This window comes from Podarcis tiliguerta (genome assembly GCF_965153285.1).
Source record: "Podarcis tiliguerta genome assembly, chromosome: 6".
Classification (NCBI taxonomy): Eukaryota; Metazoa; Chordata; class Lepidosauria; order Squamata; family Lacertidae; genus Podarcis; species Podarcis tiliguerta.
In genome coordinates this window covers 46,062,944-46,083,094 of record NC_139539.1, presented here as the reverse complement: position 1 = coordinate 46,083,094, position 20,151 = coordinate 46,062,944, and the positions used below count along the sequence as shown (strand labels likewise).

Genomic DNA, 20,151 nt, shown 5'->3' with positions numbered 1-20,151 from the left:
TGCACACATTCCAGCTTGTCAATATCCTTCTTAAATTGTGGTGCCCAGAACTGGACACAGTACTCTAGGTATGGTCTGACCAAGGCAGAATAGAGCAGGACAATTATTTCTCTTGAGCAGTACACTAGACTTCTGTTGATACACCTAGAATAGCTTTAGCACTTTTTTTTTTGCTGCTGTTGCTGCATCACACTACTAACTCATGTTAAGCATGTTGAGCTAGATCCTTTTCACATGTACTGCTGGCACGCCAGGTGTCCCCCATCTTATATTTGTGCAGCTGACAAATATAGAATCTTACATTTGTCCCTATTGAAATTCCTTTTGTTTGTTTGGGCCCAGTTCATCAAGGTCACCTTGAATCCTGATTCTGTCTTCTGCACTTTGGTGGGCCCATCCCCTTCAGCTCCCATGGCTTCACATAGATGGCACCCCTGCTTAGCAGGAAGGAGGATGGGGGCTATACTAAAATTAGCTGGCTCTGCCTGTCATTGGCTAGGCTCTACCTACTGTTTTGTCTACCTCCATTCCATCTCACTAGTCCCAATGGGCACTGGTCGCCACTGGTTTTGAGAGGTCGCCCAGCTCACCCAACAATCCCACAGCAGTACTGAAAGTAAGCTGTTAGACACCAGAGTTACAAATTATATAAATACAAATCGAATAAATACCCCAAAAGCAACTTATACATTTACATCTAACTAATTTAGATTAGTAGCTAGGCAGACCATGATTTTTAAAATGTCAAGAAATTGGAGCTTGTCCCACCACTTACTCTTTTATTGATGGTTATCAGTGGAGAGAAAAGAAACCCCCGCATCCATGTAAAACTTCCACATGTAAATTATAAATTATCAAAGAGAACCCACCACACCACCAATAATCTAAAGAAGTCAAAGTCTCCTGGGATTCAAAGAACCAAACAATGGCTAGTCTTGACTGTTAAGTATATATATACACAGGAAGTGACTATTTGATAGCCTGAGACCATTAGCTGGTTCCAAATCCCTTGGCAGCAAGTAACTTAACAGAGACTATTTTTCCTCTGTTTTGTTTTGTAGCGTCCTAGAGTTATGGACCTTCCAGAACACTGCAGCGTAAAGCAGCTGTTTTGCTGGGGCTTGAGCACTGTTTCTTTTAGAAGGCAAATGCCAAGGACATGTGTGTGCATATAGTGTTGCCAACTAAACCTACTCTGTGAATATGTGTTCGTGCTTATTGATTCTGCAAGTTCTTCTTCTTCTTCACCCAGTTGCATATTGGAAACATTCAGCAATACCAGTTAAGCTGTTCTTCCTGTTCACACTATCTCATTTGCTTTATATCATCAGACAAATTCTTGTCCGCAGCAGACAGTCCAGATAGTAGGGGCTTTGTTTTGATTTCGCCTCTCTGGCCCAGACTCAGGACAACCTGGCCATGATGTGCTACTCGCAAGCCAGCTTCCCATCGAAGCTGGATAGGGCGATGGCAAAAGCTTGCACAGCACACAGTGGGTAGTTGTAGTCCAGGGTGAAAGTATCATCAGCCACGCGGCCAAACTGCAAGACGATGTAGTCCACTGTAGGAAAAGAGGTGAACACACCATCAGTTCAGCAGATGGACCAAAAATAGGCTCTGCTACAATGCCATAACCCCCACCCCAAAATGAATAATGACAACATCTGGTCCTCTGTGCCTTCCAGTTGAAAAAGACTCTTCACCACTGGCCCACTGTCATGAGAAGAATGGGGTTCTGGAGAAAGACCCATTTCCAGAGCTGCCAAACTTTCATACTCCCCCCCCCCCCAAAAAAAAACATTTGTAGCATTTCTATCTTGACCAGAACCTTTTGATGTTATTATCTTGGCATAGCTGCCTCCAGACATTTAAAAGGAAGTTGGATGTTCCTAAGATGTCGTCACCAGAGGTGACTTCCCAGAGAATGCCTGAAGAGAACAGGTTTTCTACCATATGGCTTATATCTCTATTTCCAGTGCTAAGGGAGTATGGCTCACATGGAGCTGAACAAAACCTTTTTATTCCGGACCCTCCTATTCAAATGCTAAGGAGAAAAGAACAGGATGGGACAGGGAAGAGAACAGCAGAGTTCAGGAGTTGACTGGCCACCTGCTGGGCAATGAATGCCTGCTGCTTCTGCAACAGAGCTACCAAGTAAGTACATTTCTTTTTTCCAGCTGGGTGGACAGAGCACAAGACCCAATATGTGCTGCCTCCCCCCCTAGAGACCTGCCCCCTCAACAGAATTCCTAACCAAGACATTTGTGGTATTCTAGAGGTCTCTCTGACTCACTGCTTCGGTCATGACTTCCTTTGTTACCAGTGAGAGCAACAAGAAATCTGTAAAAATAACTGGGGCCCTGAGCAGGTTCTTTCTGTCCTGTAATCCTACACCCGAGACAGTAACATCCCCTGATTGGGCTGGACAGGTGACAAGCAGACAAGTCATACACTCGGCGAAATTGCTTGGCTGCCTATGTTTGTTGCTCTCATGTGAATTCTGCAGGGTGCTCACAGCCCCAGCACTCGCAAGGGGGATGGAAGTGTCAACGTTTTGTCCTCTTTTTGTATCAAGAGTTGCTTCTTTGAGCATCAACCAGCGCAAGATCAAAGCACGCACATGTACGAACGCACGCACGCACGCGCACACACACACACACCACAAAAGGCTTAGGCCCAGATTCTTATAGTCACGCAGCAATGTGCACATCCAATCAGATTTTTAAAGACTATGGATCATGCTTGCATAAACTTTCAAGTTTGCAGCTGATTTCAGCATGTTGGATACATACTGGAGAGACTTTTAAGCTCGTTGATCACAAAGCTTGGGCTATGGTTTCCAACTTGGTCCACCTGTACGCTCTCTTTAGGAGGATGTAAGGTAAAGGTAAAGGGACCCCTGACCATTAGGTCCAGTTGTGACCGACTCTGGGGTTGCAGCGCTCATCTCGCTTTATTGGCCAGGGGAGCTGGCGTACAGCTTCCGGGTCATGTGGCCAGCATGACTAAGCCGTTTCTGGTGAACCAGAACAGCACACGGAAACGCCTTCCTGCCAGAGCGGTACCTATTTATCTACTTGCACTTTGACATGCTTTCAAACTGCTAGGTTGGCAGGAGCAGGGACCAAGCAATGGGAGCTCACCCCATCGCAGGGATTCGAACCACCGACCTTCTGATCAGCAAGTCCTAGGCTCTGTGGTTTAACCCACAGCACCACCTGCGTCCCCTTAGGAGGATGTAATGTGGGCCAAATTAAGTGAGACACAAGTAGCAGTTGTGGGAATAGCTTTTAAGAATGGAATAGGAACTCTAGGAGGGTGGGGTCTAGATGTTGACCCTGGTGGTAGGGAGGCTTTAGCCTAGTGTGGTCCCAATCAAGGCTAAGCCCCAGTGCCTACCACATACTGCCAGGGTCCTGATCAGAATTAGATACCTCAGTCCTGCTACTTACTTTTTAAAAGCCGTTCACACAGCTGCTCATTTCATGAATAACATTTCTTCCAATTTGACCTTGTGATCCCCCACACAGGGCACCCAGCCAAGGGGGCACAAAATTGAGAAGCCTCCCAAGGTGGCTTGGGCAACCCAGTCAGGTGCGCAGGGTACAATTATTATTATTATTATTATTATTATTATTATTATTATTATTATTATTAAGATCCGTTTGTGGGCACCAAATTTTGGTCTTTCTCAAGGCACCATATTACCAGAGATTATCAAAGTCCACCCCAGTCTTAATTTTGATCTTATTTAGTAAATTCATCCCCTATTATCTCATTTAGCAACCCCTAAATGAATTGCACTTCTGATTAGTACGTTCAAGGATGAATCAGAGCTTGAAAACTACCGTAGTTGGCAGGCCTTGGCAAGATCAGGGGATCTTAGCTTAGTCACCCTTGGATCAATGATTGTGTATTTGCTGTTATCCTTAGAGGGTGTTCATAGAGGCATAGGAAAACTTATATTATGAGCTGTGTAAGTGACCCAAATCATCATCAAAGGCATAAGGGATCCTGGAATCCCTTGTTCTGCCTATAGAATATGCTAACTCAAAATGTCAACACTGTGATTAGAAAAACACCCTTTAGATTTTTATTACATAAAGAAGTCTAACACTATTTGCACATGCCTCTTGAGTGAAATCAATGCAGTCCTTGGCATCTTGTACCCCAAGGTATTTCATGTCTAATGGAAAATGCCAGAACAGTTCTTTTGAGTTGGAGGCTACATATCAATTGGGCAATTAGTGCCCAAGTGGTACCCGTTATTGGCCATTTTGGATTAGCCCCATCAGAAACTGGATGACTATTTTGAGTAATCAGGAAACCTTGTGTACATCATCAGAGTTTACAAGTGTCTCATAAATTAACACTCAAAACTTTGAAGCATACCCAGGAAGAATTCCAACAACACAGAGACAAAACCAGACAAAAGCTTGGCTCCAAGTCATTCAGCAGATCCAAGGGGCTTAGCAAGGAACCCAAACCCTTATTATTCCTGTCTTCTGACTGTCATGCTCCCTCTCGTGGATGATTTGTGCATGCCTCCCTTCCTGTCTACGTTTAGGCAAACTCCTTAGAGAGTTTGGTGGCTCGTTCAGGTCTGGTTGTAAAACTCAACACATTCCCAAATTGTGATTACAGGCTTCAGGAAGGTTCTTCTCACAGCAGATAGGTCAGGTATCCTTGTATCTGGAAAGTGGACATTCTGGTTTCCTCTGGCCTAAATTACACAACAACTCAGACAACTTATTTCCAAACTCTGCTGCCTTTTCTTTTTAGGTCAGTCCTGGTCCACACATGTACTCTGTGAGGTGGTTGGCATTTGGGGGGGGGGGGGACACACAACCAATTGCACAGAGGCAACTCCATGTGGCAAGTCATGTGGAAAAGAGCTTCCCATGCAATCACAGAGATTGTCAACATGCCACCATAAAACTCTCTCATCTGAACCTCCTCCTGAGTGTTGGTTTCACACAGCTGCAGTTTCAAGTGGCTACTATGCCACAGATAGATGTGTGGTTCAGGCATGAAGTGGTCACCTGAGCATGCTGTTATGCGTGGCAAACAGTCCTTTTGAAGCCATTGTGTGACCACACAGCCCTCATACAGCAGACACAATTTCAAGTCTGCTTTGACACGCAGCTAGCATCTGAGTCAAAAGCATCTGCTTATCCAGCTTTCTGCACGCCTTGTCTCCAAATCTGATTGGTTCTATAACTATTGTTAACAATGAACCAGCATCCCAAGCAATTTATTGGCAAAGCATAAATGTGAGAGAAAAGCAAACCCCAACATAGGTAATATAATGACGCTGTCATTATACCTTCCCTTTCTGCCCCATCTCTCTTCAGATTACAAGCTGTCTGTTGAAATGGAGAAGACTACCTTGCTCCACACACTTTATTGCCTAGAGTAGCAATAATTCCAGAGCCAATCCTGGTTGACCTCCTAAGTTAGCACAATGTAGGATTGCTCAGTCAGTAGAGCATGAGAATTTAAGGGTTGTGGGTTCAAGCCCCACGTTGGGTCAAAGATTCCTGCATTTCAGGGGGTTGGACTAGATGACCCTCGTGGTCTCTTCCAACTCTACAGTTCTATGATTCTTTGAGGTCTGCCTTCAGTCTTATGGGCCAAGAGGATTCCATAGGACTTACCGTCATTGCTGTGGACAATCTGGAAGTTCTTGACAGAGGCATGAGTAACTCTGCCATGGAAGTTGAGCACATAAGACTGGGTCTCGTCATTCCACACTGGGGCTTTGTTATGCAGTTCAATTAAGTTGTCCATTATCCTGTTCTGCCATCTGATGAGCAGCCCATCATTATCCTGGCAAGAAATGTGAGAAAAGCACAAAATTAAATCATTTCCAAACACGCTTCAGTGCCAGCTGCAGCATTTGGTTTATCTGTCTGTGGATATACCTTTCTGGTTCCCAGAGATAAGGGGCCATGTATAGTATTATAGTGTTATACCTCACTTTCATTATTATTTTTTTATGTGGGAATGAGAGGACTGATTAAGAAATATAGTGGTACCTTGGGTTACATACGCTTCAGGTTACAGACTCCGCTAACCCAGAAATAGTACCTCGGGTTAAGAACTTTGCTTCAGCATGAGAACAGAAATTGTGCAGCAGCGGCAGCAGGAGGCCCCATTATCTAAAGTGGTGCTTCAGGTTAAGAACAGTTTCAGGTTAAGAACGGACCTCCGGAACGAATTAAGTACTTAACCCGAGGTACCACTGTAAAATAAAATAAAACCAGGGTCATAAATGGCACCCACTGCAACAGTTATACTGAATGTGGGCTGAGATGCAAATGGACCCAACTATCGCAGCTTCTTCAAGGCTACCAGTGTGGCCAAAACAAAGGTTCAGGACTCTGAATGTGGAAATTCACTTGCAATTCCACTTGTAACTTAAAATAGCAAAACAGTGATTGGGTAGCACTAGGAACATCCTATCATGATAGGATACTAAGGTTCCAGTATATTAAGGGTGTCATGCTATGGTGAACATCCCATCAGTGCAAGGATATCAGCTTGCCTAGATGGAATAATCCCTTTTCCTTCCCCTGTTCTGAGGATTCTTCCGACACCTCTGAGCCAGTTGGGGGGAGGGCCTGCAGGGAGAGGACAGAGGGGGAAAGCCCCCTTTGTGACAGCGGAAGACCTCACACGGTTTGCACTGAGGGGACTTGTTAGGTGTATTCTACCGCAAGTGTGTACACAGCACTGAGAGACACCTGCCAATCCTACCAAGGTCTTCTGCCCCTCCTAATTTTAGTTGCTCATATTTTTTGAAAGGAGGTCCCTGCCCCCTCTGGCCCTGGGGGCCCTTTTTATTGTTCCATTGGTGGTGCCAGGCTGGCTGGAGACCACAATGCTGGCACTTAGGCATCAAAATCTCCCATCTCCCTTTCCCCCAGATTGCCTCTAGGAGTGTGTTGTAGATGCTTATCATGTTGGTAACTTACATTTCGGGGTCGGATTGGCACCCTCTCATTGTCTGAATTCATTCCAGGGATAATCACTGTCATTTTTCGAGGTCCCTTGAACCCTAATACATTTGTCTCCTGAAACAGAAAACCCAGAATGCTTATAACTCAATCGCAGTCATATATCCTCAAAACATTATGAATTTGTTTATATTCCCCCAAACCAACTGATTCGTAACAGCTTAAAGCAGCTATTCTGTCAGTCTCAGGCTTGTGCTATAGCTTTGCCATGGTAGTGTTGCATCCTCGCAACATATAAAACAAAAACAACATTGCTATAACATGAAAAGGAGTTCGATACCACTGTTGTTGTTTTTTAAACAAAACCCTTCCTTTCTCTGCCTTCTTAGCCTGGCAAGAGTATTTGCCAGTGATGATCAAATGTCAGCATGTGGGATCTACCTTTCTTCTCTCAAATAAACCCCCCAAGGTTTTGTGTTGTTTGTTTAAAGAATGTTTTTATTATATGCTTCACAATTTATTTTGTGTATGGAGAAGAATTGACAATACACTCTAGCTCAGAACTATTTTATATCTGGGGAAAAAACTAATAAAAAGTACTTAAATAATAATAAAGACCCAAGGTCCACCAAGCAGTCAGATGCAAAATAGTGACTCAGGAGAGAAGAAATACGGTACATTTAAAATTAAAGAACAGGGTGCCTCTGAGCACATGCTGCTCAGCTCAATAATTTGTTTTCAGGGCCAGGATCTATCTTCTGCCTGTCCCTAGCCTAGAGAATGGAGGAGATATTGATATGAAGGTGCTTGCATCTGGAGATGGCAAACATGATTGTTCTATTAGGTAAACACTATTGCTTATTATTTCCCCTCTAAGAATTCTGGGTAGTGCAGTTTAACCCTATCAGAGTTATAACTCCTAACCAACTACCATTCTTATAAGGGCATGTGCCTTGAGAGAAGCCCTGGAGCATCCATGTCCGCAAAAATGGAGTCGGGTGAAGCTTGTGCCAGCTGCAGCATTTCCTTTACCTGTCTGTAGATATAGATACCTTTTTGGTTCCCAGAGGATAAGGGACCACTCTTGGCTGGACTGAAATATGGCAGGGTGGTTTAAAAAGTAAGCAGATTGGACAGGGACTTGGCTAATGTAACACATGCCTTGGAAACATCTAGGTTAGATTTGAAAAAGCATCAATTTATGACAAGCATAACTCCACCCCCAGCCTTGAATTATCCCCAGCCACTCCATGCAATGTTTTTGAATTATGGTGCTGGAGGAGACTCTTGAGAGTCCCATGGACTGCAAGAAGATCAAACGCATTCATTCTTAAGGAAATCAGGCCTGAATGTTCACTGGAAGGACAGATCGTGAAGCTGAGGCTCCAATACTTTGGCCACCTCATGAGAAGAGAAGACTCCCTGGAAAAGACCCTGATATTGGGAAAGATTGAGGGCACAAGGAGAAGGGGACGGCAGAGGATGAGATGTTTGGACAGTATTCTCGTAGCTACAAACATGAGTCTGACCAAACTGCGGGAGACAGTGGAAGACAGTGGAAGACAGAAGTGCCTGGCGTGCTCTGATCCATGGGCTCACAAAGAGTCAGACACGACTAAATGACTAAACAACAACAACAACTCCATGCAATGTAGATCCTGCAGATTTTACCTGCATTGGGTGACACTAACCGGTTGGCATTAAGACTCTGTTCCACTCAGGAACAGTTTTTACAGCAGACAAAGAGTTCTCAAGCCTCCCTTGGGAAAGATACCCACAAGCATATTCTAGCCCAGGGGTAGGCAACCTAAGGCCTGGGGGCTGGCTGCAGCCCAATCACCTTCTCAATCCAGCCCGCAGACGGTCCGGGAATCAGCGTGTTTTTACATGAGTAGAATGTGTCCTTTTATTTTAAATGCATCTCTGGGTTATTTGTGGGGCATAGGAATTTGTTCATGTTTTTCCCCAAAATATAGTCTGGCCCACCACATGGTCTGAGGGACAGTGGACCAGCCCACAGCTGAAAAAGGTTGCTGACCCCTATTCTAGCCATTGCAAGCAGCTGCCCAGGAGATTATGGCTAGAAAAGATGGAGTGGCACAATGCGGTTCCTTACATAAACAACAGCTGCAAGCTCCTGGCGCACATTTGACCAATCCGAATTTGCTCTGTCAGGATTCACACCATTATCAAACACCGAAAACCGAGTGCCCATCAAATTGGATCTAAAAGCAAAACAAAAAACCACAGCAGCAATCAGGCAAAGCAGATGAGGGTTTCAGAGTCAAGGAGCCCCTTTGCACAGTTACCCCTTTTCTGTTAAAATAAACACCATAACATTGAGTCAACCAGGTATACGTACTTTGCATCAATGTGGGTATAGTCTATATATGTGAGTGTGTAAGAGAGGGAGGGAATATGGGAGTGGGATGGGATAAGAAGGGAATGGAAAGGTCACTCAATCAGGGCATCTTCAGTATTTCCAAATGCCCAGGCCTATTAAATTGCGACATGCCTCTCCTCTGGATAAGAACCGGCTAAACCACTTCTGCCCTGCCCCGAGGGACAATCTTGATACCAGATCTGATAACAGGGTGCGTCTGGCTTGCTGGGCTAGGGGTGTAATTATTGACAAATCTCAGCACCAGGGGAAAGAGAGGCCACACTTTAAGGGAGAGGCTGTAACTTGGTGGCAAGCTCAGGTTTTGCATGCCAAAGATCCCAGGTTCCATCCCCAGCATCTCCAAGCAGGGCTGGCAAAGACTGCTTGATCACTTAATCTAGATGGACCAATGGTCTGACTCTGCATAAAGCAGCTTCCTGTGTTCTGGACTTTTTTGATTTACCTGTGAGCACCATCTGCAATGTAAATATGCAAAGACTACCCTCCCCCTTCCCTCACATATAAGCTTGTTTGCAATCCTACTACTTGGGAGGTCAGTATGGGCTGCCCAAATAAGCTAAAGTAGCACTGAAAATGTGGGACTTTAGCCATGCAACACTTTAAATTGTCATGCACATTTATGGTGCTGTATACACAATAATAGGGACACGGGTGGCGCTGTGGGTTAAACCACAGAGCCTAGGATTTGCCAATCAGAAGGTCGGCGGTTCAAATCCCCGCGACGGGGTGAGCTCCCATTGTTTGGTCCTTGCTCCTGCCAACCTAGCAGTTCGAAAGCACGTCAAAGTGCAAGTAGATAAATAGGTACGGCTTTGGCGGGAAGGTAAACAGCGTTTCTGTGCGCTGCTCTGGTTCACCAGAAGTGGTTTAGTCATGCTGGCCACATGACCCGGAAGTTGTACGCCGGCTCCCTTGGCCAATAAAGCGAGATGAGCGCCGCAACCCCAGAGTCGGTCACGTCTGGGCCTAATGGTCAGGGGTCCCTTTACCTTTATCTATACACAATAATAGTAATAACCAGTGGGACCTGCAACAAAATATTGTAGTGTGGAGAGTTCCCTCCTTAATGATTAGAGGATAGGATCACACTTCAAAACAACCTTGACAGATTAGAGAACTGGGCCAAAACAAACAAGATGAACTTTAACAGGGAGAAATGTAAAGTATTGCACTTGGGCAAAAAAAATGAGAGGCACAAATACAAGATGGGTGACACCTGGCTTGAGAGCAGTACATGTGAAAAGGATCTAGGAGTCTTGGTTGACCACAAACTTGACATGAGCCAACAGTGTGACGTGGCAGCTAAAAAAGCCAATGCAATTCTGGGCTGCATCAATAGTAGTATAGCATCTAGATCAAGGGAAGTAATAGTGCCACTGTATTCTGCTCTGGTCAGACCTCACCTGGAGTACTGTGTCCAGTTCTGGGCACCACAGTTCAAGAAGGACACTGACAAACTGGAACGTGTCCAGAGGAGGGCAACCAAAATGGTTCAAAGGCCTGGAAACGATGCCTTATGAGGAACGGCTAAGGGAGCTGGGCATGTTTAGCCTGGAGAAGAGGAGGTTAAGCGGTGATATGATAGCCACGTTCAAATATATAAGAGGATGTCATATAGAGGAGGGAGAAAGGTTGTTTTCTGCTGCTCCAGAGAAGCGGACATGGAGCAATGGATCCAAACTACAAGAAAGAAGATTCCACCTAAACATTAGGAAGAACTTCCTGACAGTAAGAGCTGTTCGACAGTGGAATTTGCTGCCAAGGAGTGTGGTGGAGTCTCCTTCTTTGGAGGTCTTTAAGCAGAGGCTTGACAACCATATGTCAGGAGTGCTCTGATGGTGTTTCCTGCTTGGCAGGGGCTTGGACTCGATGGCCCTTGTGGTCTATTCCAACTCTATGATTCTATGACTCTAGAGTTGCTTTTGGAGTCATTCCAAGCAAGGAAATCCCAGTTCGTGGCACCTTGCAGCAACAGAATGCATAAAGCAAGCCATCTATCGCAGAGATGGGGAATTTGAGACCCTTTTTTATGTTGTTGGACTCCAACTCCCATCAGCCCCAGCTAGCATGGCCAATGCTCAGGGATGATGGGAGTTGCAATCTGGAAACATCTGGAGGGCCATAACTAAAAGGCTATCTCACTGGCTCCCTTCTGTGTAAATGTGCCCCAACTAGGCAGAAATTGGGAACCAATCAGAAATGAATCTTTCCCAGATACAAAAGCTACCTTGTTTTTATCAGCCTTCCTGTATTTAAAGGGAACCCTGTGTTGTGTGATGGCATTGCTCCCTGCAGAGTGTCCTGTTATGTCTGAACCACATCTTAATGTCAAGCCTAACCTCAGCTTTCCAATGAAGTTCTCTCCATCCCGAGACAAGTCAGTGGGATCCATGGAAATCAGGTAGTTAGAGGTCTTGCTCTTTTTGCGCTTGCGACCAGCCAGTAGGAAGACCTGCAAGAGACAGGTGGAAGTAACGACAGCTGCAGTTTCTGACTGTAATGCATACAAAAATCCCGAGCTCCATCCACAATTCTTGTTGTCGTTATTTTAAGTCCTCAGGTAGCTTCCACGCTACATGCCTTTAGGGCTGCTGAGGCATTACTTTTGCACAGATGGGAAATGAATTTAGATGGTTGTGCCACAGGGTACTTAGTACAGAACTGTGTTATCTGGCAACGCCCATCCCCATGAAGTTTTCTTAAAAGTATGGTAAGTCCCATTTGGCAAACATCTCCTGAGACTTTAGTTAGAAGCATCCTTCTTGTCGCTTCCATCTCCAGTTGCTTCAGCATTAGGGATAAATCACCCCCTTCATTAGGCAGTTTCTGTTCCGTGCACAAGGGGTGGAGGGGGTTTAATTACTGGTTTCCTCTTGTTAAGAGTCTTTAAAATTGTGAAATAGCTCCGTTTCACAATTAGAGAAAGAAGAGAAGCCAAAGAGCCACAGCAACAGTGAGCGCATATTGGTTTGCCAGAGACAAATTGGGCAGAGGCTCCCGTTTCCAGAGTTGTGTGCATTCTGTAGATAGGAATGGAAATCAGCTTAAAATTTTTTATCTCAAGAGTAGTTTGATCCATTTCCTCCCCTATGTACAGCTGCACTTGTGAGAAGAGATTGCTGTGTGTGCCTCTCCAAGCAAGGGAAAACTTGAGCAGCCTTGGGAGAGTGTGTGTTGAATTTCCTTTCTCCTTTCCCTATGGCTCTGAGGCCGCTCAGGCTTCCCCAACAGCTTCTACATACATAACAAAAGAGAGAGAGCGCATGTTTTGTGATTAATGCATGCAACCTGTTTGGCCCTTGGAAAAGAAGTTGACATAGGATCTCTGCCAAGAGGGATATATTTATCAGCCCTTTTTACCCATCCTTATGCGCCTGCCAACCTAGCAGTTCGAAAGCACCCCGGGTGCAAGTAGATAAATAGGGACCGCTTACCAGCGGGAAGGTAAACGGCGTTCCGTGTGCTGCGCTGCCTCGCCAGATGCAGCTTGTCACGCTGGCCACGTGACCTGGAAGTGTCTTCGGACAGCGCTGGCTCCCGGCCTTTAGAGTGAGATGAGTGCACAACCCTAGAGTCTGGCAAGACTAGCCCATACGGGCAGGGGTACCTTTACCTTTACCTTTACCTTTATAAGTGGCTTTGCTGCAGGGCCATCCCTGTTTCTGCACAAAAGGCAACACTCCCACTGAGCAACTCACCTTTTTGTCATTATCCAAATGAAGGTAGTATGTAGGATAGAGGCCCCGGTCCATCCCCTTCTTGTCTCGAGTGACCCGGCACTTGATGGTCACTCCTTGCGGAGCTGGCTGTAGCACAAATTCCTCCAGATTGTCCACTTCAATGACTGGGGAAGGCGGTCTCTCTTCCTTCTACAGTCCAGCACCAAGAAAGAGAAGGGAGGTTTGTTTCAAGGACATTGTTCTGCCCCAGGCTTTCCAGCATGGCCTCCACTAGTCACCTGCTGTGTTTGTGTTTCTTTTTCTTATTCATCATCATCATCACATCCCCAACCATGTCTATCCTGGTTGCTTGGTTGGCTACTTTCCCTGCCCCGCAGTCTGTTGCAGTAGATCTTCTGCTACCTAAATTCCACTTGCTTAAAAAACTCAAGTATGACCCCTGGATTCTCTGAGCATCCTGGGACAAAGGGCCAGGTTGCCCTGGGAAGGAGGTTTAAGGGGCAACAGTGGCTGGTCTCTGTGTGAACTGAGACTGGCACACTCTCTGAAATCACATGCCCTCCCCATCAGGGAATCCATGGTTGGTTTCTCAGATCAGGAATGTCGTATAGAAAAGCGAGACAGCAGCAAAGGTGAACAAGGTTGCAACCTGGGCTGGAAATTTGCTTCTCCAGCTGTAATTTAATTGTCTATTCTGGAAGCTGGTCCTATATAAAGAAAACTGAGGAAGACAAGCTGGGGAAGTGGACAGTGTGCCTGTACAGTGCCTTTGTTTCAATGCAGAGAGGTGGCTAGCGCTGTTAATAATACACCATAGCTTTATTCCTGCTTTTGGTAAAGATTTGTAGTCCCTCCCCCACAAGAAATGACTTCGCTAAAGAAACTGCTCTGACTTTCACAAAGCACCTTCTTTCAAAGGGGATTTTGAATCCCTCACATGCCCCCTAGGAGCATTCCCAGCTATCTACCTTCTTGGATTTCTTTGTTTTTCCTTTCTTGTTGGTGTTCTTTTGAGCTACTGCTTCTGTGGGCTCATCCTCACTTTCATTTTCAGTGGCTTTGGGAGGAGCTGGAGGAAAAAAAGAACACTCTGCTTAGTGGCCACCCAGTGAGTATCCAGACTGGCCTTTGTCAGAGTCCTGGTGGAGCAGGTTGGAGACCCATCTAGTCCAGCATCCTGTTCTCTAGTCTAGGATCCTGAGGACTTGGACTTTTCTGTATTCAATCTGTGAAGTGGGGGGTGGGGGTCCATACATTTTATGAAGTCCCCATAGCCATTATAAAATTTCCTTTTAGAACACAAACCATTAATGGATACAAGGTAACTGTAAGACAACTCTGCTTATTTCTGGGGGTTAACAAATTAATGAACATAATTGCATCAACCAAGGTCAAGCTACAGTAACAGTTATTATTATTATTATTATTATTATTATTATTATTATTATTATCTGAGCATGTCAACAGTGGGGCAGCAGCATTCTGCATTAGCTAAAGTTGCTGGACCAGCTGCAATGACTGTGTTTTGGTCTTAACCGAATGTATCTTCTTGCTCCATCTCCTTACCCTGCTCACTGTTTGCAAGGGGCTGATGCTGCACCTACCTTTCTTTTTAGTTTTCTTCTCCTTGGCACCTTCTGCTCCAGCCTGAAACATGGAAGCTGTGCTCTTCTTTTTTTCAGTTTTTGTTGGCTTGGTGCTAGAATCAGAATCACCTTCTGTCTCACTGTCTTTCAGATCTAGTGTTGTGAAGAGCAAGGTTTTTAAATTGTAGAAAGGAATTAGGCTGTATTTTATTTTTGGTAATGATATCTGGCTATATCCTAATGCAGGGGTCAGCAAACCATGGTCCATGGGCCGGATCTGGCCCAATTGCCCTCAGGATCCAGCCCACGGACGGTCCATGGATCGCGTAGATTCTGTTCGTTAATATTTTTTTCTGTGCCGCCGTTTTTGGGGGGCACCATTTCTCCCTCTCCTTCTCACACACTGTGGTGCCTCCCCCCTCCCTCCTCCTGGCTTCTCCCCGCCCTTCTCCCCACCCTGCGTAGAGGAGGAAGGGGGCTGGGCTGAGCGGGCGGAGCACCATTTTGGGCAGTGCCTCTCTGGAGCCAGCCAGCCCTTTCGGGCTGCTCGTCCCACCGTCGCTGCCACCACCCTCTGCTACTCACAAGGGCAGGCACAGGAGCCGTGGTTGGCAGAGCGCAGCACAGCGCCTCTCCAAAAGGGCTGGCTGGCTCCGGCGAGGCGCTGCGCCCTGCCAACCACGGTTCCTGTGCCTGCCCTTGCAAGCGGCAGAGGCTGGCGGCAGTGGAGGGGCAAGCAGCCCGAAAGCAAGGGCAGTCACAGGAGCCACAATTAGCAGAGCGCAGCGCAGCACCTCTCTGGAGCCAGCCCGCACTTGCGCTGGCAGCACCATAGGTAGGCAGGGCGAGGGGAGGGAGGAGGAGGAGGAGAGAGAAGTCATCTCTGCCACGCGCACGCAGTGTGGCCCGCCACAACGTCTGGGGGACTCGGGAACCAGCCCCCTCCGAAAAAAGTTTGCTGACCCCTGCCTAATAGATATCACTGGGTCTCCCCCCAAACCCTCAGGAAGTGCTGATTAGCAGAAGAGTGTTTCTTAACATCGCATTTGCAAAATATAGGCATTGGCAATAGAATAATTCCACACCTTCATTCTAAATAATGGAGCTTGGTTGCTTCCTCACTCAAAGTTTTAGAGACTTCTCATGCCTCAAACTCGGAACAAAAATACATACTTAGACTTGCATGGGGGGTGGAAGAGTCTCTCCTATCAGGCCCAGCTACCATGTCCATGCTGGCTGGAGCTCCTGGGAGTTGTAGTCCAGAGAATCTGGAGAGCACCAGGTTGGCATAAGCTTCTTTATGTCCCTTCTTTAAGAGGCTACCAGAATTGTTTTGGTTTTCACTACACAGCTCTAAATAAACATTTTGGTTCCTTCCCTAGTTCATTTATCTTTGCATGGCACCATGGCATCCATGTAAACTTAACTTTTAGAGGGGGGGGGGGAGATTATAGCACAGAATGCTTGCTTGACCCATTTATAAATGTCATTTTTCATTTCACATCATTTATTTTTGCCAAAGCACCTTAAGGTAGTTTGCAATTTAAAATGCAAATGCTACAAAATACAGAACAGAGAGTTCTCTCTGAAGATACAAGCTCTTTGATCTGGTCTTTTGGATCTTCTGCCACCCCCTCAGGGCATGCAAGTGTTATGTAGTCCTAAGGAAGGTGGGGTGGGACTTTGATCATCCTTCCTCTGGAACCTTGAAAGTTCAAACTTGATGTTACACAATAACCTTATAACAAGAGCCCTTTAGCCTTTGTGGTGGTGGTGGTGAGGAACCTGGAAACACCACCTCAGTAGCGTACCATCTAGAGCAGAGAAGTGCTAGGGGAAGGTCCTCTCCAGTAGCTTCGCCCCCCCCCCCGCCCCAAAACCACTGTGCAGTTTTGCCCTGGGAGACCCAAATTATTTGAGAAGAATAACAACTCTCAGCACCCTTAACAAACTAAAGGTAAAGCGTAAAGGGACCCCTGACCATTAGGTCCAGTCGTGGCCGACTCTGGGGTTGTGGCGCTCATCTCGCTTTATTGGCCGAGGGAGCTGGCGTACAGCTTCCGGGTCATGTGGCCAGCATGACTAAGCCGCTTCTGGCGAAACAGAGCCGTGCACAGAAACGCCGTTTACCTTCCAGCCAGAGCGGTACCTATTTATCTACTTGCACTTTGACGTGCTTTCGAACTGCTAGGTTGGCAGGAGCAGGGACCGAGCAACAGGAGCTCACCCCGTCGCGGGGATTTGAACTGCCGACCTTCTGATCGGCAAGTCCTAGGCTTTGTGGTTTAACCCACAGCACCACCCGCATCCCAAACTACAGCTCCTTAACAAACTACAGCTCCTAAAATTCCTGGGGGGGAACCCATGACTGTCTAAAGTGGTATAATGCTGCTTTAAATGTATGGTCACCAACAGCTAAAGGGAATCCTGCAGAGGGTGGAGCTGGGGGAACCACAAAGCAGATCTCAGTGGGGTGTGTGTGTGTTTCACCTTTCTTTTTAACTTTTTTCTCCTTCTTGTCCCCATTGACTTGGAAGACAGACACTGGTTCCTTCTTCAGCGTCTTGACAGTTCTTGTCTTGACATCAGCTTCAGCTTTGTCTCCTGTCCAAGGGGGAAATGGTCAATAAAGGGTTTCATCAAGAGGTTGGAAAAGACAGCGACTGGAAAGTGGCTGAAGAGAGAACAGTCAAGGGAGATGGATTGGGGCAGATGGGGCAGAGGAGGATACAGCAGGGACTCCTCCAGGCTTCATTTTTTGCCAGGTTTCTAGGCAAAGGTTTGAGCTTGAAAGCTGCATGTCTGAGCAGTGTTGTTTGTTTGTTTGTTGTCTTGGTGCTTTCCCCAGGAAAACCCACGTTTTACCGCTGAATCGGGGCAAATGACAATTGGGTTTTCTGTGGATGAACACTTGCTCTGATTCAGTGGTGAAATGCAGGTTTCCCTGGAGAAAGCGCCAGGACAACAATAGCAACAGCTCCTCTTGAACGCAAAGCTCTAAAGTGCAGGCCTGTGCCTGGAAGATGCAGCGCAACAGAAGTCAATGAGACTCAAAGAATGGAAACAATAAAAATGGAGAAACATTGCTGAAGAAAGGTAAGAGTTTTTAATTCATTTAGTGCTCTTGTGCCCGCTTTGAGCCAAAAAGGCTGAATCAATCAATTAAGACAAGACACTCCCTGCCTGTAGGGTTATCTAAAAGTCATGAGACAAAAGGAGAAAGGCACAAGGAGGGAAGAAGAAAAAAGCAGACATGGGCACAAATTATTTTAAGATAAATAGTCTTTCTTGCAATGGCCAGCTGGAATGGAAATTGTTCAGGGGCAGTAGGAGGTGGTTGATGGAGCCTGGCTTCAATCTAAACATATGGGTGATGAGCAGAAAGCAAGGGAAGGGGGAAAAGGATGGCTATAGGATGGGAAAGGGGAGGTGATTGCAAAACATATGAGTCTCCATTATAGCTCACCCTCAAATGCCTTTCCTTAACCATATTTCCTGCAGGACATAAAAGTCATGTGCTGTGTGTGTGTGTGTGTGTGTGTGTAACGCTCTCCCACGGGAGGCAATGATGGTCACCAAGCTTGATGGCTTTAAAAGAGAAGTAGACACATTCATGGAGGAGAGGGCTATTGATGGCTACTAGCCATGATGGATATGCTCTGCATGCACAGTTGTAGGCAGTGATGCTTCTGAATACCAGTTGCTAGAAACCAAAGGAGGAGAGAGCGCTCTTGTGCTTGAATCCTGTTTGTGGGTTTCCCACAGGCACCTGGATGTCTACTGTGAGAAAGATTCCTGGTCTTCCTCACAGAATTACTGTTTCCAGGGGCTCCTAAGGAATAGGAAGTGACTCTTCAGCCAGTATCTATGGCTTAAAGATGGCCACTGAAAGCCACTGACCTTTACTTTTGGGCTTCCTTTCCTTAATGCCAGCAGATGGAACATCTTTGTGGATCCTCCTTTTGGGTTTTTTTGGAGGATCTTCGCTTTCTACATCATCTTCCTCCTCCTCTTCATCATCATCATCATCTTCTTCATCAGAGTCCTCTAGAAGTTTGAAATTTGGACAAACAGCCGTTAAGGAAGGGAAATGAGAGGAAACAACCACATCAATTGATACAGCAAATGTTATTATGAACAGAACCTAGTCGCATTGCACCTTGATATATATACCTTTAGTTTTGGAGCTGAGGACTTTGACACTGCATAAACAATCCTTGTTGCTATAATCTACCTCCCTGTAATGGTAACCCAAAGGAGGGGGTGGAGATTCCAAGAGGTTTTAAGGAGGAAGAGGAGAGTAGCAAGACAGGACAGAGAAAGATAGTGGTGGTGGAGGAAAGAGGACTGGCAAGTTGCTTATGGATTAATACTAATCATGTTTCATTAACTGGTCATTTTATCAATAATTTCACCTCTGCCTCTTTTGCTTCAGAACAGATGTCTCTGTGACCTTTCTGGGAACTGTACATAGTGTCCTAGCCTATTTCTTTGATGCAGAACAATTTAAGAAAAAGGGCTCCCATAAATGAATGAATGAATGAATGAATGCTCATTTCATTTCCATTCACACAAATTCCCATTCATTATTTTTTTTACCATAACAATGGATGAACAAATGAAATGCACACTTTTAATGACAAATGGGCAGCCACACTGAATAACTGAAACTTTGACATGTGTATTTCTGCTCTGGGAGACTTTTAGCATAACAGCCTCTGCCCTCTACACACTCACCCCTCAAATCTCTTGAAGAAAAACATTCAAGTGCTGGAAATTAGAGGCAGGGAAATGGAACATCCTCTGCTGCTGCTCAAAACACTGGCTGGAGCACAGAATGGGGAGCACCTTACCTTGTTTCTTTTTTGATGCCTTGGTCACAACGAGATGAGAAGAGGCCGCTTCCTTCTTCTTCCTGGGCTCTTTGGTGCTTTTGGCAGGTGGGTCCTTCTCACCTTCTTCTTCTGGCTTCTCTTCCTTTTTCTTTCTCACTTTTTTGACAGCAGCTTATGACAGAAGACACCAGAGTCAGGATGGATGAGAAAAGAGCACTAGGGGTGTGCATACAATGGCAGATAACAGGAGGGAGGGAGGCTGTAGCTCAGTGGTAGAGCATCAGTTTTACATGCAGAAGGTTCTAGTTTCATTTGCAGCATTTGCAGGAAAGACTCCCTGACTGAAATCCCAGAGAACCTCTGCCTATCCGTGTAGACAATATTGAGCTGTATGGACCAAGGGTCTGGTTCGGGACAAGGTAGTTTCCTGTGTTTCTATGAGGGGGAGGGATACAGTGATGTGAAAATGGCCTGTCTGAAAGCCAGTCTTAGGATTCGTGAGGCTGCACATTTTATAAGTGCAAGGGTGCCTCCAAGACTGTCAGTATTCTGCAGGAGGGATTCTAGCACATACTGGGGAACTGGATTTAAAGCGCCCTGTCTCCCTAACAAACCCACTTTTAAACAGCATCAGACCTGTTGTAGTTTGGAAAGTGACAGAATGAATGAACAACTATCAAAGAAGAC

The 20,151-nt window shown here is 45.9% G+C and overlaps 1 protein-coding gene across 3 annotated transcripts in view; it reads right to left on the bottom strand.

Annotated features, from left to right (window-relative positions):
• Positions 1-493: 493 nt before the first annotated feature.
• The window catches only part of TULP1 (TUB like protein 1), a 38,628-nt gene continuing 18,970 nt past the window's right edge, over positions 494-20,151 (bottom strand). For all 3 annotated transcript variants that reach the window (XM_083445772.1, XM_083445774.1, XM_083445773.1), the window contains 11 exons: positions 19,483-19,635; positions 18,530-18,676; positions 17,120-17,233; positions 14,648-14,782; positions 14,012-14,112; positions 13,062-13,232; positions 11,703-11,815; positions 9,076-9,184; positions 6,978-7,076; positions 5,658-5,829; positions 494-1,561 (listed from right to left, as the gene is read on the bottom strand). In XM_083445772.1, the coding sequence (XP_083301898.1) occupies positions 1,428-1,561; positions 5,658-5,829; positions 6,978-7,076; positions 9,076-9,184; positions 11,703-11,815; positions 13,062-13,232; positions 14,012-14,112; positions 14,648-14,782; positions 17,120-17,233; positions 18,530-18,676; positions 19,483-19,635 (1,448 nt within the window). In that variant the 3' untranslated portion in view covers positions 494-1,427. The remainder of the gene's footprint in view (positions 1,562-5,657; positions 5,830-6,977; positions 7,077-9,075; positions 9,185-11,702; positions 11,816-13,061; positions 13,233-14,011; positions 14,113-14,647; positions 14,783-17,119; positions 17,234-18,529; positions 18,677-19,482; positions 19,636-20,151) is intronic.